At 37.4% G+C, this 26319-nt stretch overlaps 1 protein-coding gene and 1 pseudogene across 1 annotated transcript in view; one reads left to right on the forward strand and one right to left on the reverse strand.

The window, feature by feature from the left end:
• Window positions 1-26319, reverse strand: part of LOC149249072 (Met-10+ like family protein / kelch repeat-containing protein) — a 258988-nt gene that overhangs the window by 184901 nt on the left and 47768 nt on the right. Inside the window, 5 exon segments of the mRNA XM_089458607.1 lie at window positions 9352-9472; window positions 9806-10063; window positions 10066-10571; window positions 10867-11266; window positions 11403-11733. Of these exon segments, the coding sequence (XP_089314733.1) occupies window positions 9352-9472; window positions 9806-10063; window positions 10066-10571; window positions 10867-11266; window positions 11403-11733 (1616 nt within the window).
• LOC149249073 (nitrate reductase [NADH] pseudogene) lies at window positions 3864-7616 on the forward strand (annotated as a pseudogene).

Consider the following 26319-nt stretch of genomic DNA (forward strand, 5'->3'; position numbering starts at 1 on the left):
ATGGAATGCCAGAGGCCTCTATCTCTAAACATATGCCATAGACTGGTCGTTAGGAGCGCTTGATTGAAGCTTTTAATATTCTGAATTCCCCAACCACCCAAATTTACTGGTCTAGAGATGAGATTTAGCCCAGCAAGCGGAATCTTTTTATAGGGACCGAATCCAAACCACAAAAAAAATGCAATAATAGACTCAATCTTTTTTATGATAGCATGTGGAATTTGGAAAATGTGCATCCAGAACACTGGGATTCCTTGAAAAACAGCTCGAACCATAATTAACCTACCTCCCAAAGATAGCCATCTATGGTCCCATCTGAGCAAAGTCCTCTCGAATTTTGTAATAAGCCATTCCCAATCCAATATTTTATACTTGTTCGGTTTCAGTATGCATCCCAAATATTTAAATCCCTGAGATAAACATCGGATCTTCACCCCAAACATGGACGCAATACCTTTTATCTCTGGTGAGTCACCCTCATCCGAAATAAGCTCAGATTTCTCACTGTTTATACAGAGTCCAGAAGCCCTGTGAAAGTTTTGAAAAGACTTGTGAAAGGATTCCCATTCAACAATTTTTGCCTCCTGCACAGAGTATATCGTCTACAAATAGTAGATGTGATAACTAACTATTTCTGGAAATCCTACATCCCAAAATAGCCCCTGTTTCCTTCATAGCCAGAAGACTTTTGCTAAAAGCATCCATAATTAATATAAATAACAAAGGAGACAATGCACATCCTTGTCTCAGCCCTCTACCCATTTTGAAGAAATTTGTGGGTTCCCCATTTATAAGAACCGCCAATGAAGCCGATGAAACACATGCCATTATCCATCGAACATGCCTGTGCTTGAAACCGATTTTATAGAGTATTATTGTGAGGAATTCCCAATCTACACAGTCATAAGCCCGATTCAGATCAATTTTCATAATACATGATTTCTGCTTCCTCGATTTTATCGAATGGATACATTCTTGAGCAATGGCCACTGCGTCCTGTATTCTCCTGTTAGACAAAAAAACCGAACTGCTCCAACAAAATGTGTGGGGAGATGATCTTTTTGACACGATTAGCAATGAGTTTGGACATCAATTTGTACACTGAATTACATCCAAAATACCAAATTAGTTGTAGAAGATATGAAAACATGCATATTTGTACATAAATCAAGATAGATATGGCATCCATTGTACATCAATGCTTAATTATTTGAGCATCAACCATCTAGAATCTAGATTCTTCTCCTCTTGTCTAGCCTTTGCCTCTACCTCAATTGTATAGGGATATTGGTCAACATTGCCCAATTCTTATCCAACTACCTAATCCAAGCCTTAAAATATGGTAGAATGTAATGTTCCAAAATAGGAAAAACAGTGATATGCAAGCAAATAACAATTTTCACCACAGAAATTTCAAAACAATTAGAAAACGCCCATAACTATCAGAAATATGGAAGCAACTGAGCCATTTTATTATAAATTGGTGCAAGAGTACAAAATATGGAAGGAATGCACCTAGGCTTGCCTCAAAGGCAAGCGAAGCAAATCCCAGGTGAAGCAATGACAACCTGGAGCTACAATCAACTGACCAACTGCTGCACTACGCAGTCCCCCAGCGATTCTGCACTATCTGCTAGAAAGATATGGTTGAAAACCCCACCTCCGGTACTCAGAAAATTCTGCAAATTTATATCTAGGCTCCTCAGAAAAAACCCACAAAAACCTAGAAATGGTTTGGCCTGATTTTGACCTCCCAAAATCGACCCCCAAAAGGCATTGCGCAGTCCTTAGCGATTTTGCATTGTCTACTACAAATATATGGTTGAAAACCCCACCTCCAATGCTCAAAAAATTCTGCAAAATAATTTCTGAGGTCCTTGTCAAAAAACCAGAAAAAACCCAAAAATGGTTTGGCTTGGTTTTGACCTTCCAAAATCAACCCCCAAAAGCCCTCCGCTTTCCAATAGCTATTGAAACACGTTGTCTGTCAAACCACCAACAAAAGCCTCCTCGGACACTCCTGAAATGTAGCAATCAACTCCACCAATACTTCCCTTATTTCCCCTGGCAAGCAATAGCCCCAATGGCTGAAACTCTATCTCCCACGTATGCCCAATTTCTCTCTTCTGCGTTGGCCACAGAGTCTGCAAAATCACTCCTGAATATTGTTGCCACTTCCAGCCCTCAAACTCACCCAATAGCCAACAAATCTATTAAGTCGCTTTCTCCTAATTTCTCTCGGCAATAGCCCTTCGGAAGAATGTTGCAATGACCACACTAGATCCATTATTGCGTCCTCCAGAAATACGCACTACTGGGGTGAACTGAATACAAATGCTGGAAATCTCTCTACAAATCTCCTCCTAATGATAATGGACGAACCTCTCTAGGGTGGCACTCAAAGTCCTTGTTAAATTATGGTATGTTCTATGCTTAGAACAGTTTACTTCTTTTCATCTTATTAGCCACAAATTAGCAATCACATATACATTAAGTAAAGTGCAGATAGAACATTAAGCGATCAATAGAAAACAAGCCAAGACAAGAGGTACAAGATGTGGCGGCTAGCCAAGGACAAACCCCAATGCAGGGAAACCCTTTGATCAAATCTTCTTTTATCTTCAATAGTTCAACAGGGAGAAATAGTACAAAATCAGAATTATGTAATTTTATATCAGCAGCAGCAAACCCTAGATCAGCAAAGTCAAACCTGGTCAAACGAGTTGAAATTGACCGCTAATATACTTGGTCAATTTCCGGTCAACTAGCCCTCGAACAACGTGAAGAAACGACCCTTGAACAGCCCCAGAAACACAGTCAAACTGCTATTGACTGAAGTCAACCTGCTACCCAAAACTAGGGCAGTCAATGCTGGTCAAACCTGTGGACGGTTTGCCTCGATTTTTGTGCTGTGGCCTGCCTAGGAGAGGCAGCCACACCAAAACCGCACCCTTGATGAGTCAACGCTTGGTCAACACAGGTCAAAGAGACCTTCAGCAGCTTCTGCATCCTCCTTTCAACGTCCTCCTTGCCCTAATGCGTCCTCCTTTCAGCGTCCTCCTTCTTCCCACGTGTGAGCTACTCCTTGTATAACCCAAAGCTAAGGGGAGAGAGAGAGAAGAATGAGTGAGATGAGATGATGAGAAAATGAATCAACCTCTCTTGTATTTATATGATTCATTGGGCATGTGTGCCACACATTTAACTGCTAGACGACCTTGACAATTTGTCAAGTAAATACAAATAAATTCATATGTCCATAAATACTTGTCAGAATCGGATGATCTTTAAATCAATCCTACACCTCTTGACAAGAGGAATCTAGGAAAAATATCAGTTGCCATAAATGATATGACCCACATGGAGTTTGGCCCTAGTTGCCAATTTTAACAGTCCCCCAAAGAAAGGGTGAGTTCTCCACTTGGAAAACTCTTGCTAGATAGCAAGTGACCCGACTAAACAACTCGAGCAACAAAATCAAATTCGATAAGCCAAGAATGCCAAATGAAGTGTGGTGTCTTCCTTTTATAACTTTCATGGAGCCTTTCTTCCAAGAGCATAAGATACTAGATCAAGATCGCTATCGAAGTCGGGATTAAATCGACAAGGGTCCAAAAGTTGAAATCCTCATTAAAGTCGGGTGTTTTTTAAAAAAGTCGGCAAAATTAAAAAACACAAAAATATTCATTTTTTTTATTTTTTTAGCATCTAGAGTATCCACAACATCAAATAAATGCATTTCCACATAAACATGTAAAGAAAGCTAATATATAATATGTATATGAAGTCTAGTGCTACATCACATATCAAAATAGTGAATCAACTCTTGAATCTTGAGTCTTGTCTGAGTCTCAACTCTCAAGATGGCCGACTTTTTCGGTCGACTCTCGACAAAATCGGGATTAATTAGATTAAATCGCAATTTTTTGGCAGTGAAAAAGTCTGCAAAAAGTCGGCCAATTTAATCGTTTTGCTGAAAAAATCAAGTTTTGGGATTTAATCCCGACTTTTTCCACACTTACTAGAACAGAAACGTCCACATTGCATAGCTATCTTGTATCTGATAACCATTATCATTACCATGACAACTTTGTTCTTCCTTCTCATGTTGATGTCAATACAGCAAATTCAGAAGGCTAGTGCCAAAAACCAGAATACATCATCAATGAGCTCAACATGAACTCTATCATCACAACACCCTGCCATGAGGAAATCTTGTCGATCAATTATGTACGACGCAGCGATCTTACACTCTGCAAGGATACACATATTCTGGTGGTGGGCTAAAAGTTACAAGAGTCGAAATAACATTCTATGGTGGGGAAACGTGGAATCTATGTACTAAAAATCGCACAGAAAAACACGAAATATAATCGGCACTAGTGTTGGTGCTTTTGGGAGCTAGATGTCGAAGTCATGGAGTTGTTAGCTGCGAAAGAGATTGTCAGGGCTTGGGATGAAGCCATGAACACGCAGCCCAGCCCAAGGATCTCACATAGAACATTATGGGTATAATGAACAATTGTTGGTTCAGAGTGAAGCTAAATGTTTGCAAACCTCATCAATGCGAAATCAGACTAATGTTCGAGCACCCGACCCACCCGAGCAACCAGTCCAAAGGTTGGATGGCCCGAGACAAACGAAATGAAAACACAGAACAACAAACCACACTGAAGAAAAGTTTCTCCTCCCCTTTAATGAACCCTGTGCCAAGGCACATCACGCTCTCGGAGGTCTAAAAACACAACACAATCGATTCTTGTTAGCTTATCATGCATCATCATGTTTACAATTGTATGAAGTTTCTCAAGGATCATCTGGGTGGAATGGGCAGCATTCTCATCAACGTTGATTCGAATTGCACAAAGGAATTTGATGCAATCCACTCAACCAAAGGCAAGGCCATGTTGGAGAACTACATAATAGGTGAGCTCGTGATCGCAACGAATGGATACTCGTCTTCCTCGAATACATCCCCAGACAATTCCTTGCATGGCGAATCGAGGGCCATGACAAGCCTGTTGCAGCCCAAGTTGTTGCTCTCGATCAACGAGATCGTGATTTCGAAACTCGTGGCTTTCAATTCGAAACAAAAAATCTCTTGCAAGCTCATCTCCAATACCATCATAAGTCATGACGTAAGATTGTTCAAATTCACATTGTTGAATCTGGATCAAACACTAGATCTCCCAACTGGGAAGCATATTTCTGTCTGCAAACAAAAACCTAGGAAGCATATTTCTAGTGTCCACATTGTGGCATTGGGCCAGGGTCATCACCCAAAAAAAATAGCACGAGCCACTCTATCAAATCACCTTCACAATCAGATCATCCCGCTGCTATACTCAATCGACTCATTCCCGCATAGGAGCCATAGCCAACATCCACCTAATTTGAGACAACATTCATGTGTTTCGTTCCAGCTCCTCACTCAACTAACCATTGCTATAGCACAGTGCCCTACCCCTCGATTGGACGCAGAGAGTAAAACATCCTACACAAAGATTTCCACCTCAAGTTGTTCTCTGTGGCATTCCCCACTCAGCAAACCCAAGCCTTGATTGACTTTTGCAACCCTTTACTTATTTTTTTTGTTTTCTATTCAAATGGCAATTTACAATTTTCCTTAGCCTTATGGCTTTGATACCATGTCGAATTTTCTACAAGAATGCACAGTAGAAAATTAATTTTATGATCTGATAATTACTTCTAATGATCCTCAATTAATTCTTTTTATACCAATGATATCATTAAGCAATTATACACACAAAATCTCAACAATAATGCAGCGAAGGCAATAGAAATAATAAAGATCATAAAGAGACAGCCATGCACAATAGAGACAACAAATTTTATGTGGGAAATCCAAACTTGGGAGAAAACCCAGCAACTCTTCTAGGAGAAATTTTCTTCAGAAAGGTTTACAAATTAAAATTGTCTGGAAATTTGTGCCAAAAACCAAGTCCAAACTTCAGTCGCTTCATCCGTTTTCTGCTCCCACAACTGTCTTCTATAGAGAGATGATAATGTGTGAGTGATCAAACGAAGTGTCACATAATATATATATCCAAGTCGAATGGGTGCATTTACCCCAAGGGACATCCTTTAATGGTGCGGTCAACTTGTCCCTTTTGAGCCTGCATGAAACCCAAAAACAAAATTTATTTTATTTTAATTTCCATAATTTTTCTAGGTCGGCTTAGGAGGCCTCTTGGCATGTGGAAATACATCCCTATGCTACATAAAAAATCAACATAATTTTGTGTTTTTTCACTTGGAACCTAAGTAACATGACACGTCCTCCCCCCCATCAAGCCACGTATTTTACATGTATGACGTGTTCGTCACGAGTTTGACTCGTGTCTTGTCCACAGGACATGAGTTTGACTGGTGTCAAAGATGAGCCCTACTTGTGTCCAAAAATTTGGACATGTGTTGAGTGAAAAGCATCATAAAATCAATTTATTGACTCATTCTCACGCAATTCATCACAAGTTTGGAGCTCTCAAAGGTTTTGGAGTGCAGCTAAGGACGATTAAGAAATGTTAGAAGGGATTCCAAGTGATGGGAAGTGGATTTGTCCAAGCCCTATTAATGCTATGCAATTAATGGTAATGTTAAATTCTTAAAGTAAAAGTAACATTACCATTAATTGACTCAGGATGTTTGAGAGTGGTTCTAACCTCATTGGACTTCATATGGAAAACGTAGAATTTTAGATCCCACTCAAAATCCAGCAGACTTAACAGTTTTCAAGATTTCAGGATTGGGTGGAATGCAACATTTCCATTGGAGTCTGTCAAGTATGAGGGTATGGAAATAGCATTGAATTAACAAGAGCAAGCCATCTATGTACCTCAATGTTGGTGGCACTGATTGTTGAACTCCTCCATAGCGACCCTGGTAAAAATGTATCCATCATTCAAACAAAATCTCGATTTGACATGTTAGGCTTTTTCTATCTTATTTTAATGCTTAGAGGGTAATATTGTCGATAAGGATCCCAATATAGGCAATGATTTTGATGATATGTAGTACTAGTTATTTGATGTAGCATGATTTTTTTTTGGACTATACAGTCCATTTAGGGCCTTTTTGTTGGTGTATTTTTGGTTTAGGGATGGATTGCACTCAATGATATTTTGGTTATAGATTAGTTTTATCATTGAATTTGTATCATCATAATGTAAATGTTTTATATATTTCATATTTTATGTGTAATTCACTAATTCGTTATATTTTTTAATATATATTATAATTTTTAATATGTATTATATTTTTTAATATATAATATAATGTGTCCTTTGTGTCATGTTCTAGAGGGGTCACCATGTCACATGTCGAATACTCGTATTTACGTGTCCTCCACGTCCTGTGTTCTCATGTCATGTAACTTAGCCTGGAACCAGTTCACGATGGGAACAGGTCTGAACCAGTCTGCAGGTCCAGTTTTCAGACCAGCGCAGCAGGGGCTTAGGGTTATGGACTGGTCCGAAGCAGCTGTTCATAACAACATTGATCTTGTGCAAGAATCCAAGGATAGGTTAACATGCATAACAACCATGTTGCAGATCTTATTCTATATTGCAAAAGGAACAGATAGGCTCAGCTGCTAGATTTCAAGCAGGTAACCTTCCGATGTTGCATAGTTTGAGCATGGCCATCTCGTGGTTGCTTGCCCAAATTCTACAAAAAAGGCTTCAAAGTCTCAAAAATACTAATGGATGAAGGACTCAAAAATGGGCCATCTCTAGGTTGACCCTCATGAAAATCCCACGACTTCATTGGTTGAGAAAGGCACCCTGGATTCCCAAGAGAATTCCCTTGTTCCATATCAGGCCGATGTAAATTAGGAGCCTTCCTCAATTGCAAATATTCAGCATCACCTACAACCCCTTTAACTTCATTTCTTGTAGGAGAAGGACGTGCTTCCAAGGTTATAAGAAGCAATATTTCTAGTGCAGGTCAGTTGATTCACTTCACGAATTAGTTCTGATCCCATTGATTAATCTTGGATTAAGCAAAATGTGCCAGGATAAAATGCACATCAAATCAAGCCAAATGACTCTTCAACCAAGAAAAGAAAAAGGGATAATAGTATTCATCTGTTACAAATTTGATCCATCCTTTCAATGTCTGAGTTTTATTTCTTGGTTCCCTTAAAGGCTCAATTACAATGATTATTGCAGCACCTATGCAGAGCATGGATTATAACAATCATACTTGTTTTGGCAATTTTTGAATAAAAATACATTTTTATCATCTATATATGTGTGTGTGTGTGTATATAGATGTCAAGTCAGTCTATTCACTTCATGAATTGGTTCTGATTCAGCTGATTAATCTTGGATTAAGTAAAAAGTGTCAGGATAAAATGCACATCAAATCAAACCAAATGAGTCTTCAACCAAGAAAAGAAAAAAGGATAATATTATCCATCTGTTACAGATTTGATCAATGTCTGAGTTTTATTTCTCGGTTCTCTCAGTTACAAGAGTTGTTGCACCACCTATGCAGGACATAGATTATAATGATCATACATGTTTTGGTACTTTTTGAATAAAAATACATTTTTATCATTAATTATATATATATATATATATATAGAGAGAGAGAGAGAGAGAGAACACCTCAGGGCCTTTTTCGAGTGACAGGCCAACTTTGACCCTTAAAGGTAAAATGGGTGCTGCACCAAGTAGGTTTTGAAAACTTTGTGAGATAGTTAATCTAGAAATAATATGTATACGCGTTAATTAAAGAAGAGAGAAAAGAACAAACACAACATTACTCACAATACATAGAAATTGTCATGGAGATTTTCATTCAGCTATTTATCTATTTACATAAATATGTACACAACCCCCGGAGATGGAAGTGAGGCATAATACAAAGGGAATGGCTCCACTGATGATGATGATTCAAACCAAGTTAGCAACAAACCCCTTTATACACACACAGGATCATGTACACGATTAATGAAGAAAAATTGTTCACCCAACTAATTAGGAGTTCCAAAGGACATTCAAAATGACTTCTTGACTTAATCCATGACCCACTTCATAAAGTTGTAAAAACATCATCACCCTACAAAATAAGACTTCCGTCAACCAGATGTCACTATAGAGTCTAGACAAAAACAGACTATGAGAAAAAATTAAGATGACATGGCCAACTTGCAGTTGCAGCTAACAAGAGGATTTCATTTGATCATATATCTTAAAAATTACAAACATGTATCAATCTCTGCATTTGAAGAAAGACCTCCAGTTCACAACTGAACGAGCAAAAGCATGATGGGGAAAACATAAATGGAGATTGTGTGATCATACGATGGGAACTAAAGAAACGCACCGACTTGGCAATTCTTCTAGGATAGATGGAGAGAGCCCTTTTTGCTTTGTTAACAAAGATACTGCTTCTCGCAATGATTCCTGGGGAGCTTTCAATTCTTTGCTTCTACTGCAATTGTCCCCTGTAACAACTTTGCCATGACAAGAAGTCAATATAGACAATAACACGGGGAAAGAAACCTCATTCTTAGATATCCCTTTCCTCATTCTCACAAGTGAACTCTCACATATAAATGAATCATCTCCTATTTCACCAACCAAAGTAGAGTCTTCATTAAGCAAAAAACAAGCAGCTTCTTCAGTTATGGGGAAACAAATACAGGATCCCTGCTCAATCACCCTAGCTTTCCTGCTTAAGTCCAACCAACCTAACTTTTTCAATGCATCCTTTCCAATCTTTGCAGAGATTTTGTCAAGTTTTAAAATCCATTTGCTGTTTCTATCCGAAGGTTCACCTTTATCCTGTATTTTGTTGTTTCCAGTGCTTGTATTGGCAATTCTAGACACAAGAAAGTCTTTATTTGTTGACAAGGTCATTCCTTCTTCTGTACCATTAGAACGTAGAGGCAAGTTTTTCCATCCAGTTGTGGCATTTGTTTGCAAAATTTTAACATGCTGCATAGTTACTTTCTTTCTATCATGCCAGTGCTCCTGCTCTAAACATCTCAATGGGCCTAAGCCTAGTGTAAGGGGCTCATTGAACTTTGTCCCAAGGATCCTCCACCAATAATAATCAAGTCATCTCCAACTACATTAACAGTACTCCTAACCAAAAGACAGTCATCGATTGATGAAATAGACACATGCCTCCAAACCATATGCTCAAGGTCCAACAAAGCAAGTTCTTCAAATTTCCGGGTAGCAGGGCAACCACCAAGTACAGCAAGGTATTTGTTGAAAGCAAACAAGGAATGAGAAAATCTTGGACCAGGCATTCTCCCAGTTGTTTGCACGTTTTTCCAGAACCCTGTGTTGACATCATAACTATACAGATCCCCAAGTATCCTACTACCATCATATCCACCAAATAAATATATTGTTTTTCCCATTACAGCTAAAGAATGAGAATGACGAGCACTTGGAACTTCACCCTTAGCTTCAACTTCTTTCCACTGCAACATGTTTGTGTCCAGTACATACATGTCCCCATAAATAGTAGCATCATGAACCCCACCAAAAACATATATACAAGAACCCACCACTACAGCAGCATGTCGATGCCTGCATGCAATCAAAAACCAGTCAATTTATATTAATGAACAACACTAGTCAAGGCATAAATTTAGTTATGAGTATCACCAGTCAAGGTTTCAGAACCAAGCCTAGCTCTATTAATGGGAACAAGTAATACAACGTACGGGTATCTACAGGATGCAAAATTATACAATGATTCTTATGGATTGCAGCAATTACTTGCACATCTAAAGGATAAAATGAAAACCAAATATTTGAGACATCCATCCATCATTAAAAGATATGCTCCGCTAAACATGCATCTCAATAAGAAAACAATCACCTTGAAGGGAATATTGCACCATTGAATTCAAGCAAATGCCATTTCAATTCATCCATGTTAAGAAACCATACATCATTCAAGATTCTTGTCGGGTCTTCCCTGCCGCCAATGATAAACAAACACTGTCCCACCATTGAAGCAGTATGACCCATTCTAGGAGTTGGTGAATTGCTTGCATTTAGACTCTTCAAACTACCAGTTTCAATGTCCAACATCAATATGTCATTTTGTCGTGAATGTGTTCCCAAACCTCCATAACCACCAAAAAGTAACAATGATTTTGAACCTGTAAAGTCCGTAACACAAGTTGAGTGACCCCATCGAAATAGTTTCTCAAGTGGCTCACCAACTAACTTCATTTTGACAGCCATGAGTCTGCAACCAGAAGACGTGCTTGGCCCTGCATTTGGACATTCCAGATTCAATATGAGAGAAGTTCAGGAGGCATTTCAAAGTTATTGCAAGATACGAATAAAGTTTTAAAGATTAATTCCTGAGAATCTGGAAAAAGATGTTTAAGATTTGCAAGCAGATACCATCAGCACATCCATCTTTATCTGTCAACACCTTGGAAAAGTTGCTTTGTTCATCATGGCAATCAACTTTGGAGTTGGTAACAGGGATTTCAATATGAGTTGTACTACAACAAGCCACAGTTTCTTCCAGTCCTGTTATTTGTGATAGGATATTAAGCTGCCTCAATTCCAGCTCTGCAAAACCAGTGCGATCCTTGAATGACTCTTGTGAACCAGAAGTGTGATTCAACCTTTTTATTGTTGTTCTCCGTTTTCTCATTTCAGGATTGGAACAATTTCTATTAAGCTTACAAGAGTTGCTGGTCACAGATGGAGAATCGCCGACTTCCAACTTCAACAATATAACATTCAATAGAAGATATCAGTCACTATAAGTATTCCTTGCTATCGAAGTAGGGAAGAAAACAAATTACATGTATATATATACACTCAAGAAAGCATTCTACAATGAAATGTGGCCATTAATCAGCTTTGTGTGTGCTTCCATGTACTCCATCTTCGGGCACGTTACACCTGGACTTACTTAACAGCCAAGACAGCTTCGCTAATCAACAGTTTCCTTGTGAGAGTGTGCCAGCAACCTCTTTGAGGAATCCAGCCTTGCTGTGGACTATAACACTACCCTTCTTTCACCAACGCAGTTGACCTCTTGTGGATAAAATTATATATTTACAGTGAAATTTTACCAAAAATATAGTTTACTCATCAGAAAGTAACACATTAGAAATACATAAATGAAAAGGTAACTCAATTTATGTGACAGTGTGGCAATTTTTACAAAGCTATTCTGTGATGGTTTGGTTATGTTGAAGAAAAGGGTACCAAGGAGGTGTTTCCTAGTGCATTTGTCTTTTTGCCTACGAAAACACTTTATAACACCCTTTTAGCTACTGACTTTATGACTTAAATTAAAGTCATGTTATAAAGTCACTTTATGAAGTACTATGTACTATGTACTTTTTTAATATTAAAGTCACTATATTTTTAAGTTGACTTTGTGAAGAAAAAGTACAAGGTACAAAAACAACTTAAAGTGACTAAGGAGTTCGTTAATGAAGAGGGCCACATGAAAAAGGGGGCAAAGTGAGGGAATGATCTCCACAATTGATCTAGAGGGTTGAGATTTAATCTCAGCCCTTGATCAAAAGGGTTAGGGTTCTCCGATCTTAATGAAGCTAAAAAGGGAGAAAAAGGCAGCAGCTCTCTCATTCTTCACGAGCATTTGTTGGAGAAGAGAGCAAGGAGAAAGAGAAGGAGGCTGAGACAGCCATGGCTGAGAGGAGATATCTACAGCAGACAAACCTGAGTTTCGAAGCCCGGCAGTAGTTCGCAGTTTGAGGAGAGGAGCTGCACACAGTTTGAGGAGAACAGCTGCACAGAGATCAAGGTATTTCAGCACTAGTTGAAGCAGAGACAGGCCCAAGCTACAAGGTCTGACAGCTGCACAGAAAACAAGGGAACAGACCGAGATTTAAGGGTTAACCCAGTGCAGAAATCAAGGAAACACCAGACCCAAAATTCTAGGAGCAGGAGCCCGAAATTCCAGGAGGTTGCAGAAGTTTTCAGCACAAATATCAAGGGAAAATTTTATCAGTCAGAGGCCCGAATTCTTTGGAGTGAATTGTTGACTGAGTGGCTCGAAATTCATGTTCTAACAGCTTTGTCAGTGGCACAAATTTCCAGATTTGGGAAGCTGAAGCAGTGGCATGAATTTCTATGAAGTCTGGCTCAAATATCAAGGGAGAGATAAGTACCCTTGTGTGATGTTTTAATGTTGTAATTAGATTCCTAAGATAAGCTAATAAAATCCTCCTTAGTACTGGTTTTCCCCCTGTGAGTTTTTCCAGTGTCAATTTTGACCAAAAAATAAGTGTCTCTAAGGTTCTGTGAATGCTTGTCTATTTTTCTTATCAGCTGAAAAAGTAAAAAGAAGTATAGTAGTCCTGTAATGTTCTTTTAAATTTGTATTAAGTTTATATATCAGCTTAACTTTTGGGGCTATGGGCATTAAACTAAATGCAAAGAAACTGAAACAACGGAAGGCTACAAGAACACCTTCAAATTTCTACTGAAGAAAAGACCAATGAGATGTTGGGACTGCGGAGAACACCTGATCCGTGAGTGCCCTAACAACAAACAAAAAAAGAATAGCTCGTGTAAACTCCAGACACATGAACCATCAACCAGAAATGCAGAAGAGAGAGATGAGGGAGCGTTCCCACAAGCTCTCTAAAATACTGAAAAGTCCTCCTAAACTATTTAGAAAGATTTTTGGAATCCTAAGGTTGTTATATACCTTGGGAAAGACTCTAAATGAAATTTGTGCATGTGAAAGTATGTTAAGTGCTAACGCTGAAGTAAATATAGAAGGTTTGATTGTTATGAATTTCTAATGAGTACTGAACGCAAGAATTCAAGAAAGTTTGATTTGTTGCAAAATCAAAATGTTATAAATCATGTATGCATTAATTGAATGACAAATGATGTGTGTATAAACCAATGTTGCGAAAATTGTTATCGGGATAATATCGGTGAGGGAAAAAATCAGAAAAAAATCGTAAAAATCAGGAAAAAATCGGCAAATACAAAAATATTCATTTTTTTTCAATAAGCATCTACAACATAAAATAAATATATTGACACATAAATATGATAAAAGAACTAATATATAAGATGTGTAATATCATTTCTAGTGCTACATCACACATAACAATGAATCATGTCCTAAATAGTAAGTCCTGACTCCTGAGTCCCAACTCAGCGTCAAAATATCAACAAAAAATATAATAATGTATCTCATATCATGAGTCATAATGTCATATATAATGAAATGAACCAAATAACTAAAGTCTAATACTACTGATTTCCTCTACCCCTCTTGCGATAAAATGCAATAGCTTTCCCTTTCCCTCTAGATGTAGATGCCGGTGGAGTTGGTAGTGGACTCTGTTGTGCTCTAGAACCTGAAGAAGTAGGAGCTAGAGGAGGTAGATCACGTCCTCTACTAGTGGCAGGGGTAGCCTAGCTAGGTGGTGTCACCTCTTCCTCCTATTGCTCCTCCTCCTCCTCCCCTCTACGCCTTCCACTACCTCCTGCTCTAACCAATCATCAGCAGACTCCATGAGAGGCCTCTCGGCCTCAACCCTCCATGCAGCAATGGTGTCAATCCCATCCAATGAGATGGCCTCAATATCAGGTATCCTCTCAAGTTGCCTCACCCACAATCGAAGATTGTAGTAAACGTAGACCATGTCATTAAGTTGTTGGGACTCCAACCTGTACAAAGATCATAAAATAATAATTATAAAAAAAATATTGTTTAATGAATTCAAAAAATTAATTGGAAATTTGCATTAAGTTTTAAGTTTAACCTATTGCGCTTCTTGTTGTGTATTTTTTCAAATACACTCCAGTTGTGCTCGCATCCTGAGGAGCTACATGTTTGGTTGAGGATTCAAATGGCAAGCTTTTGCAAATGGGGTACTCTGGCACCATAGATTCTCCACCATGCATCTACAACAAAATTACAAATAAAATAAACATAAGAAAAAAAATTAAATTTGAAAGCTGAAGCAAAATATGAAGTTATGAACTTGAAGAGACAATGAAATTTGAAACAAACTAAAAAATACCTGGCATTTTAGTCGTCCTATCAGTCACAGCCATCTCAAAGCCAAATGTGCCACCTACCATCCTGTATATCTCCATTTCTTTGGAGATTTCTGCACATTCTGCTGGAGATCGCACCATCCTCTGAACACAGGTTAAGAATCCATCCATGATCTCAACATCAAATACGAACCCACATGGGTAAGAAAATGCGGGGTTCAGGTAGATCCCTACAGTATGAATGGGACGATGGAGTGTGTTGTTCCATTGTTCATCAATCACTTCCCATAGGAGGAATTGTTTCTGAAACCCTTCATCTCCCTTATCATCATAGTAGGTTCGAATGGATTCTTTGGCCCTATCCATGGCCTCATACAAATAGCCCATTGCGGGCTTCTCACCATCAACTAATCGAAGAACCTTTACCAAAGGTTCAATAACGGTGCACACCTCCTCCACTCCATCCTAGAAGTCTTCTTGGTATGAAACTAATCTGCATATGGCCTCTCCCTCTGGTTTGCGGCTAATTGTCAAAGCACGTCAATCCTCTGAAAGAAACATTCTCTTCACATCCCACGTAGAATTCAAGAGGGATTGAAGAGATATGAAACTGGTGGCAAACCGTGTAATGGCGGGGCACACCAACTCCTTGTTCTTGGTGAATTTTCTCATCAAGTTAAGCACAGATGCATGATTATATATAAATTTTGTAATGCTTTTTGATGACTCAACAATATCTTTGACAAAGAGAATTTTTCCTATGTCCTCCAACATCAAATCAATACAATGTGCAGCACAAGATGTCCAAAATAAAGTAGGATGCCTCTCCATAAGCATCCTGCCAATAGCAACATAACTTGCAACATTGTCTGTTATGACTTGGACGACATGTTCTGCACCCACCTCCAAAATAAACACATCCAGCAAATCACATAAAGTTTTTGCATCTTTGATATGTGAAGATGCATCAACAGATTTCATAAACATTGTCCCCTTGAGACAACTAACCAAGAAGTTTATAAGGGTTCTCCCCTTTTGGTCGGTCCAACCATCTGACATCACAATGCATCTTGTTTATGCCCATGATGCCATAAACTCCTCCAATCTTTTGGTGCAGTCAACCTTTTCATCTTGAAGAATCCGGCCTCTGAAGTCATCATAAGAAAGGATTTTGTACCCTGGGCCAACAGTTGCAATAACATCAACAACAGACTGGAAAAATGGATTATTCCTTGCAACGCTGAAAGGAATATCACTCCCAAGGAGAAATTTTCCCAACAACTTGTCAGCTTGTTCTTTCTCATTTTTTTTAAGCATTGAAGTGATAGATGGTTGTGAACCAGGCATGGTTCTAGGAACAAAAAATGATGAGGCAGCTACCGGGTTGGTTGTAGATATTGATGCTGAAGTAGAACTAGTGCCACTTCCATGTTCACCTGAGCCTAACACCCTCCCTGCTAGTTGCTTCTTCATTTCTGCTTTGGCCACTCTCTCTTGCTCTAATTCTTCCAATGATCTCATGGCTCTTCGGATGATTTCCGCATTTGTATTTGTGCAAGGCCCTACATCAAATCCAGGAATTTGTGCAAGGTGATACTTCAATCTATAAACCCCCCCGACATATGATGCCCACACAACTTGCAAGTCAAGTTCAATCTATCAAATCCTCCATCAGGTTCATCAAATTCCTACAGAGGGTCCAATTTCCTTGGCATGTTGTAACTTGGTTGAACTCTCGAGTTTTAATGTAAGATGAACTTTGAACTTTGAAGTTGAACCTATGGCACAATAAAATTGCAAATTACAAAAATTAAAAAAAAAATTACATACATGACACAACACATTGAATTTTTGACAATTTAACAAACAAAAAAACCTCAACTCAATCCAAAATTAACTTTCTCCACTCTATGCAACAAAAATGAAAAAAACACCATCAAATCCACTCAAAAATCTTTGATAAACAATGGGTTATAAAAACTCAAACAAAAACAAGAAAAAAATCAAAAGAAAATGGCCAAATTTGGTGCCCATACCTAGAAACCACGGTTTGCCGGAGAAATTTGATCCAAAGACGAAGTTCTCTTGTTTGGGATGCTAAAATCTCCAAGCTTCCTCCTCCTCTGCCCTAATAGACGCCTTCCAAGGTTCCTCTCCTCCTCAGCTCTCAATCCACCAAGGTGTTTCTCCTCCTCAGCTCCCAATCCACCAAGGTTTTTCTCCTCCTCAGCTCCCAATCCACGCCGTTGTCACTGTCTGTTCAAAAAAAAAAAAAAAAAACATTTTTTGCCTTATAAAACCCCCCCACGATAATATCAGATCGAATCGTGATTATTACAAACTTATCGCGATAATTTGAAGTTAGCGCGATAATTTCGCGATTTTTGAGAAAAAAAATCATAGTAATCAGGCGATAATATCAGCATTTTCAAAAACTCACAATTTTTTATTGTTATCGTGATTTTCACAACACTGGTATAAACAGTTGATATGCACAGGAATGCAGGGGAAGGGACCCCAATTGTTACAAGAAAGAAAGTTGGATCATAAACTTGCTAAAAATTTTAAGTAAACTTATTCCTGTGTTTGATAAAATTTATTGGGTTATTTATATGATGAGATTTCTAATTAGCTTGGAATTCTGCCTTGCAAAACTACATTAGAAGGCAGATTAGGATAAAAGATCAGTCAAGAGGGCTGGACTGGATCAACATGAACCAAATGGACAATGATGTTACAACTCTAAAAATGGTTTAAAAAAGAAAGTTTTCCCTAACTGAAATTGTGCTTGGCGATATATATTGTATATTTTATGGATGTGTGAATAATGAGAAAATAAGAAAAGGGTATAATAATGCCATTTCATTTGAAAGGTGTACTTGTTGAGAACCACCAAGGTAAAAGGATAATTAATTTAATTTTTAAAATATGATGACTGTGTGAATGGCACGTAAATAAAAAATAATACTCGCTGTGTTTTGGGGTAATACAGTCAAGTTACCTTATGGATTCCATGTCACAAGGAATATCCATCAGACAAGTGTGCAAGAATGATCTCTTGTTGTTAACTACCACTATTAGTTTGCATATGATATGCTTAGGCTTATGAGCCTGATCATATTTGAAAACAATAGAGGTTGAAAGTTAACTTTATAAATGAAAGGACAATGTTAGAATTTGTAAATTGGATACCTAATACACATGTTTTCATGAAAATTTCATTAAAAAATTGTGATCCGCTGCATTGATAGAGCTATGAATAATATGTGAGGTTGAGATCATTTCAGGGATTGCTGAATATTGCAACAGCATGCTACTAGCCAGCTTGACTCCTTCAAAAGTCTTCAGCTAAAAGTACTTATAATGGTAGCCAAGTGAGGCAAGCAATAAGCAAAAGGTAAAAAGTTAAAGGAAATGAAATGATATTTTAAGGACGAGACTAAAAATAGAAGGGGATTGGGTAAGAATTTCTTTCAGCTGAAATTGATATCCTTTGCTTCAAAGTTAACGCAAGTAGCCTTCAGTGTGAAATATTGCAAATACTTTAGTAATACATGTTGTTGTACTAATTTTGTCACAAGTCCAAGGAAGCAGTGATCAAAATTTTTCAAAGATCATAATCATCAGTCAGCTACATGGTGTATCATTGTAAATCCAAATTCTGCACATTGTAATGGAAATGATGCTAGTATGACCATTTATTTTTGTAACACCTAAGTAAGCCTCTAATTTTGGCGACGAATTTCATCCTAGGAAGTTTTTTAACCTCACCTCATTATCTATGTTTCTAAACACAGATAATCAATAGAGTTTTTCCTCTAGCTTAAACACCAAAGCTAGGGTGGAATTTATTGACAAGATCTTAGGTGAATCCTAGTGTTATATTGAGACTTTGTAAAAGTGGTTTGGGCATAATTTAAACTATTTGGCTAAATTATTTTATTACAAATCACTTGGTCTATACTAGACCATATTGTGTCGCAGAATTGGGTAAATATTATGAGGGTCTATAACGAATGGGTATTCCCCCTTTAAGGGTTGAATTATTGTAATATCTTGATGTAAAAAATATTTCAGTGCATGGTCTCTCATACTTAGACACCATGGCTAAAATATTTGAGGGTGGAAAAATAATTAATCCCCTCTGGTGTTAATTAATTAATTTATCTGGCAAAAATTAAATTAAATTCTAAGCCAGAAAATTAATTAATTTAGAGTGTGTTGTTGCACAGAATGTCTAGGCACCGCGACAATGGCTCAGATCGAGGGCTGTCACCCTGATCCCCAATCTCTCCGTTTAAGTTGTCTCCCTACAGCAAGCTAAGGGGGGTAGACCCTATAGAAAAGTGGAATGAAGAAGAACTAGTTGGGAACCAACCAGCTCGGGAGACACAGTGAAGCGATCAAGTACTTGATTAAGATTTAGCAAGACTTATAAGATTTGATTTGATTTTAAATGATTGATACCAGTGCCTTATGGAGTCAATGGTCTTGCTAGGGAAATTAAAACCAAGTAATCGATTAGCAACTGCTGCTTAGATGAATGACTATTTTATATGAAATGTAGATCCTAAAACTAATGTGAGATGCAAAATCTTGGTTAATTTTAGTTAAATGCCTATTTAAATGTGAACCCTTCCATCATTTCTGTGTTGAGCCTGATTTTGTAGCAATTGGCAGAGAGAAAATCAGGAGAAGCACACTAAGGTGTGATTAACGATACCTCTCCTGAAATTCTAACATACTCGGTGCCTCCGGCGCTGCAGAGAACTGTGGCTCTGACGACTGCAAGTTCACCGTTTTAAGTACTATTAAAACAGGCTTCTCAAGAAAAGATAGATGGAGATCTATCTGTCTATCGACCAAGCTTATGCTTGGAAGTAAATTTTTATCTATGAAAAGTTGACTTATATGCAAATTCACCGAAAGATGAGATGAAGTTAGACTCGAGAATGGGAAAACACTTATGCCGCAAAAGCCCTCAATTACCCAAATGAAATGCTCACATTTTTTTAGATGAAGACTTAGAAAATAAACTCTTGAAGATAAAACACCAGCTTATTTCAAATCTTCTTGATACAATTTAGTACAAAGAGAACAAAAACAAATTTGCAATTCGATATCAATGTCAACAGATGCTCAAAAAAATACTCAGTTTATGAAACAAAAGATATGCATTTTATCACAATTCCATGATAGAGTACTTAATTTCATAAATTAATTTTTAGGACAGCAGTAAGAAAAACTTTGTGACAACAACAATATGACAATGAAAATAGTAATCTATCAATGATATCTTTATGCCAAAAATTTACCGAAATTTTTCCAAACTTGCCCACATGAATTATCAAAAATTTTCAACCTGATATGATGTGATTTCCATAATTATATCAAATCTGATATACTTATTACAACCAACAATTAAAATATGAAATAAACCTAATGATGAATGCTCAACTCAAGAAATTAATTCCTTAATGTATTAGACAACGTAAGAACTGATTTTAGGCTAACCCACATGAAATTTTTCTACTGTTATATTTCAGACTTCAGAAACATAATTATTCAGAGATAACAGTGACCCAAAATATAGATCTAGGCCAAATACTTGATACACATCAAACATAAATGACTTATTAATGTATTTAAGAAATTTTTAGTTAATTTCAAACCACTTAGATGTGTTTTTCACCACTATTAGAAAGGTATATGACTGTTGTAGCAAACAGAGAGGAAAAAAATGGTTTAAAGATCAAACCCTTAGGCCCTAGGCCTTGAAGATCACTTACCCAAGTTGCCCAAAATTTTTATATACCTGAAACACAAATTTTTACCAAATTTTTTGCAAAAACCCACCCATGATTAGCTTCGGAAAATCAAAAATTTTAATCAGAAATGGAGCAAGGGGAATGTAGTGTCAATGAGAGCTAGCACTTGGGCTAGGAGAAAGCAGATCTGAGCTTAGGAGCCCCAAAACTTGAAACCCTTGTTCTAAAAAGAATTATTTTGCTTCAGATCTTCAGATTTATTGCAAAATCTTTAATGGTTGGCCTTGTAAAAATATTTGGGATAAGATATTTCCCTCCAGGGCCTAGATCTGTCGCAAAACCCCCGGATCTGCTTGAAAAATCTCAAATCTAAAGATTTACTTGGTTGATTTCTCAGATCTATTCCTGCAAACAATCTTTGAGCCCAGATCTTGCCCTCCAGGGTCTAGATCTAGCTCAAATCTGAAGATTTTCTAGGTTGATTTCTCAAATCTATTCCTGCACAAATGAGAAGAGAAAAACTCAATACCCAATATGTACAAAATAGAGAAAATCCAAAAAACCCAAGTGTTAAAATTCAAAATTATGTTACAAAATTTCAGATCTACACAAGTAAATAACCGATCTACACAAATAATTTACAGATCTATACAAATAATTTACAGATCTATCAGATCTGAGGAGTATGAATCCAACTCCGCTCCCAAATCTGATAATCTAAATCTCTTAATAGCCAGATCTATCAAAATTTCCACAAAATATTTAAAAGATTTTGAAATTTTAGAGAGGTACTAGCCCAAAAACACCCTGCAGAAAAAAGATTATCGTTAGATAAATCTTGAGGCTTATATGAAGTAGGCTCTTCAGAAAATATGTGTTGAGAGTAGGCTAGTCCAACCGAGAACTATCCCCAAACGCTCAATTCGAACTTGAGAGATCTTCTGCAAACACTAAATCAACCATCAAATCAAGTAGAGAAATAGAACAAATAAAATTCTGAAGAAATAGAGATACCTGCTGCTTCAATCAAAATTAAAAATGTTACCCTATATCCAAGAAACTGAATAAGATACCTGTATTCAAATTATTCAAAGAGAGCTATTGATTGATAGTTTTCACATAATATTAAACAGAAATTAAAACAATGTTACCATAAATTCATGAAGAGGAACACTACAGCACGTTGAAACCCCAAAGACTTTTGCATTAATTCAAAAAAATATACAAGAGAGCTTGAGAGCTTAGTACACGATCCAAAGATCGGATCTCAACTGACAACTGACCTCCTATTTAAAGATAAATCTTCCAATGGCTAGTTCGAGTGATCATTGTCAAAGTAATCTCGATCGTTGATGAGGATAAAAATTTATTTTAATCTCATCTGTCAAAACTTTAATTATTGAGGAAATTTTGAATTCTTTATTTAAATGTATTTTAATTAATTCAAAAATTAAATTTTTGAATTAATTTCCTCAAAATTTTGACTTTGACTTAACCCCAGGGACCAAAGGCCTAAAATTTAGCAAAATAGTCAATTTACCTTAGTCCCTGGGCCCTTTAAAATTTTAATTTTAAGAACCCACGAATTTTGCCTTTGGAAAATTTAAATTTACCTAAGATCTATAATTAATTAAATTTCTGACTTAGGATTTTAATTAATTTTGGCCAGAAAATTTAATTAATTAACCTATGAGGGGATAAATTATTTTTCTAACCCTCAAGGCACTTTATATCATGATTTTTACATTTTTTACATCTCAAGGGGAAAAACCCATTCACAAAAGACCTTCACAAACTTCCCAGTTCTGCGACACAAATATAATCCAGCAGACTAAGTAATTTGTAATAGAATAACCTAACCAATTAGTTAGGATTATTTCCAAATCACTTTTACACAGACTCGATCTGTAACACTAGGACTCCCCTAAGATCCTGGTGACAAAATTCATTCTGGCTTTGGGGTAAGGCTGAAGGAAAACTCTGCCAACCATCCGGGAATGGATCGGTGAGACAAAAAACCTCCCGGAATGTAGATCGCCACCAGAAAAATAGGTTTACCTAGGCAATTACATACACGACATAGATATGCTGATATTATTTACATCATATACATGCAGAATGGGTTTACATTATAACATGACAATCAAGCTGATGATGATAGGTGGACGACACGAACACATCGATCAGGTGCTATCCCTTTTGCGAAAAAGGAATGTACTGCTATGGGTCGTTGACACGTAGTGGTCAACATCTGGCTCTACTTGGGGACACGTTGCTGCACTGCAGGAATGTGAGAATCCAGAATCTGCGTCCATGCAACACAGAATTTAACATAAGTAGCGTCCATCCAAAAATCATCATATAACATTAAGCACGGGAAAGATATAAGCTCTTCATTTATTAACTATTCTAACAACATGAAAAACCAAATCTAACTACAAAATGAAATACTAAAATAATAGGGCATAAGGTTAGAAATACAATACAAAGATGCCCCATGGCATCAGATGCGTTCAATATAGTGCATACTGAGCATTTGTCTGCTTTCAAGCAAATCTGTCGGATGTGCCATGTCCAATTCTGCATATAGTAGGACTTTTTCCTATCCGAAAATCAAGTTGTTTGCAGCCATCTGATGCATCAAATCGCTTTCTCATTCTCTTTCTCTTGTGTTTTTTCTTTGTGGCAGGTTACATCACTGATGATGTGGATGTGGAACATTCTGTTTCAAAACTTTCAGATGAAGTATGTAAGATATGCATGACATGTCTCTCTTCATTCTGCATCTGCTCTGTCAAGAATGATGGATCAGTCTCACAAGTGTCATGAGTTATAACTTTATCTTCTATGACTAGTGGATTAACCATGTGAACATCAACCTGATTATTAATTTCCATTTTATCTAGGTCACCTTCAATTAGCCACTTTTCAATTGAACAAAGGACTCATAATAGAATGGAGCTTGCTGCAGCAGATAGGGAGGCTTATGATCTGTTGATGTTTCCTTGTTTCTTTCATCCTCTCACTGATGCTGAAGTTTCTGTACCTGTATTGTTATGGCATCCATCTAGTTAGAGTGTTCAACCTTCATAGCACTGACTTCCTTGGCATGGTCTTCCTCCATGTTCAATAAATTATTCTGAAGACATATTTGACTAGCTTCCATATCTTTTATTACTTTTTCATTATCTGTTTTTATGGTCATCAAGCAATGTTGCAGAGAGTTTATCTCTTTCTCATGATTTTCTTGTATGATAGCTAACTGATTATTATAATCAAACCTCATGATGGTCATTTCTTCATCCATAGTTGACAATTTGTTCTGAATCGAACTTATTTCTTCTTGATAGCTTGTTTCCATGGCAATCACGTGATTTGAATGATTAAAATCCATGAACGTCATATCTTCCTCTAGGGCTAATAACTTGCTTTGTATAGAATTAATTTCTCTGCCGTGATTAGCTTTCATGGTTTCCATTTCCTTTTGCATGTCGGTCCTCATATCCTCCATATTTTGAGCACACTTTTCTACTACGGTGGTTACATGATCAGAGTGTTTAATTTTCATGATTTCCATCTCCTTATCACGTTTTTCCAGGTGGGTGTTCATATCCTTGACGTAATCATTTACAAATTTCTCTTGATTAAGCTCCATATTTTTTAGCAGCCACATTAATTCTTCTATAATTTGCTTATCATTTTCCCTTTCATTATCGACACTGATTTGACAACTTGTCCCTGTTTTCCGACTGTCATGGATTTGATCTGTGATGGTGCAAGTGGATGGCACATTCTGATATGGAGAATTGTTTTGAAATCTTTCATTGATAGCTGGATCTTTCACAAGATCACTTTCATTCTGTTGCATTTTTTAGGGGCACAAGGCGAGCTATCTTGATAACCATATCTATCTTTAAAAGCATTGATGATGTCTTGTAAAGAAGCGAAAGAATCTTCAGGGCAATTATTAAACCAATTCAAAGCATCACCCTCTAAAGAAAAGGAAAATAAACGCATTTTGACATCTTCATGATCATATTGGGGAGATCGACAATATCTGAGTATTGTATGAGTAAACCTGCATAGATGCTTTCTAACAGCGACTGAATCACCACCCGAGAACAAAGACAATTTATGAATGGCCACTTCCGGAATATCATGGAGAAAATCAGTAAAATGACACGGGGTAAACGAATCATCCATGATGAATTGCCTGAAGGAATAATGAGGAACCAAATGGATGATAGAGAGAGACACCTGCTCAAGAAAATCAAGGGATCTACAAGAAGCAAACTTCTAGTAGAAATTCTTGTAAGAAATGAAAGAAGTAGAGTCGCCACTTGAACATGAGTCTAGCTCTAGAAAAGGAAAAAGCCATTGGATATAGGGGAGGGCTTCTTGTCTAAGAAATAATAAATGAAAGAAGGGGAGTCGCCACCCAAACAAGAAACGAACCGAAATGTTCAGGTGTTAAAAGTGCAGATGAAACGATAGATGAGATGACAAAAGATAAGGCGATGAAAAGATCAAATCACGCCAGGAAATGTTGTGCCGCTTGACAGGCTAATGAATGGTGGAAAAGATGAGATGTGCCAAGGAGTGTTGACTTTGCCGGCTCGAATGAGAGATGAGAAAGATGAAAGATGAATGTCGTGAGGACCAAGGACAAAAAAACTCTATCCCCGACAGTGGCGCCAAAAATGTTAGCGTTGTCGGTAAAAATGATAAAGATGATATGAGGAGAATGAAGATAAAATGTCGTTGAAGCATCGAGAATAAAATATCCCCGGCAACGACGCCAAAATGTTGGTGTTGCCGTTAAAAATGATAAAGATCATAAGAATGATGAGGAAATGTCCTAGAAGCGCCGAGAATAAAATATCCCCGGCAACGGCGCCAAAAAATGTTGTCGTTGCCGGCCCAAATGAAAAGATGATAAATGAGAAGAATGATGAGGAAATGTCGTTGAAACACTGAGAATAAAATATCCCCGGCAACGGCGCCAAAAATATTGTCGCACAGAATGTCTAAGCACCTCGACAACGGCTCAGATCGGGGGCTGTCACCTTGATCCCCAATCTCTCTGTTTAAGTTGTCTCCCTACAGCAGGCTAAGGGGGGTAGACTCTATGGAAAAGTGGAATGAAGAAGAACTAATTGGGAACCAACCAGCTAGGGAGACACAGTGAAGCGATCAAGTACTTGATTAAGATTTAGCAAGACTTATAGGATTTGATTAGATTTTAAACGATTGATACCAGTGCCTTATAGAGTCAATAATCTTGCTAGGGAAATTAAGACCAAGTAATCGATTAGCAACTGCTGCTTAAATGAATGACTATTTTATATGAAATGCAGATCCTAAAACTAATGTGAAATGCAAGAATCTTGGTTAATTTTAGTTAAATGCCTATTTAAATGTGCACCCTTCAATCCTTTCTATGTTGAGCCTGATTTCGTAGTAATTGGCAGAGAGAAAATCAGAAGAAGCACACTAAGGTGTGATTAACGGTACCTCTCCTGAAATTTTAACATACCTGG

The sequence above is a fragment of the Pinus tabuliformis genome, chromosome 7 (assembly GCF_031772625.1).
Source record: "Pinus tabuliformis cultivar Carrire ecotype Pingquan chromosome 7, CPIR1, whole genome shotgun sequence".
In the NCBI taxonomy this organism is placed as follows: domain Eukaryota; kingdom Viridiplantae; phylum Streptophyta; class Pinopsida; order Pinales; family Pinaceae; genus Pinus; species Pinus tabuliformis.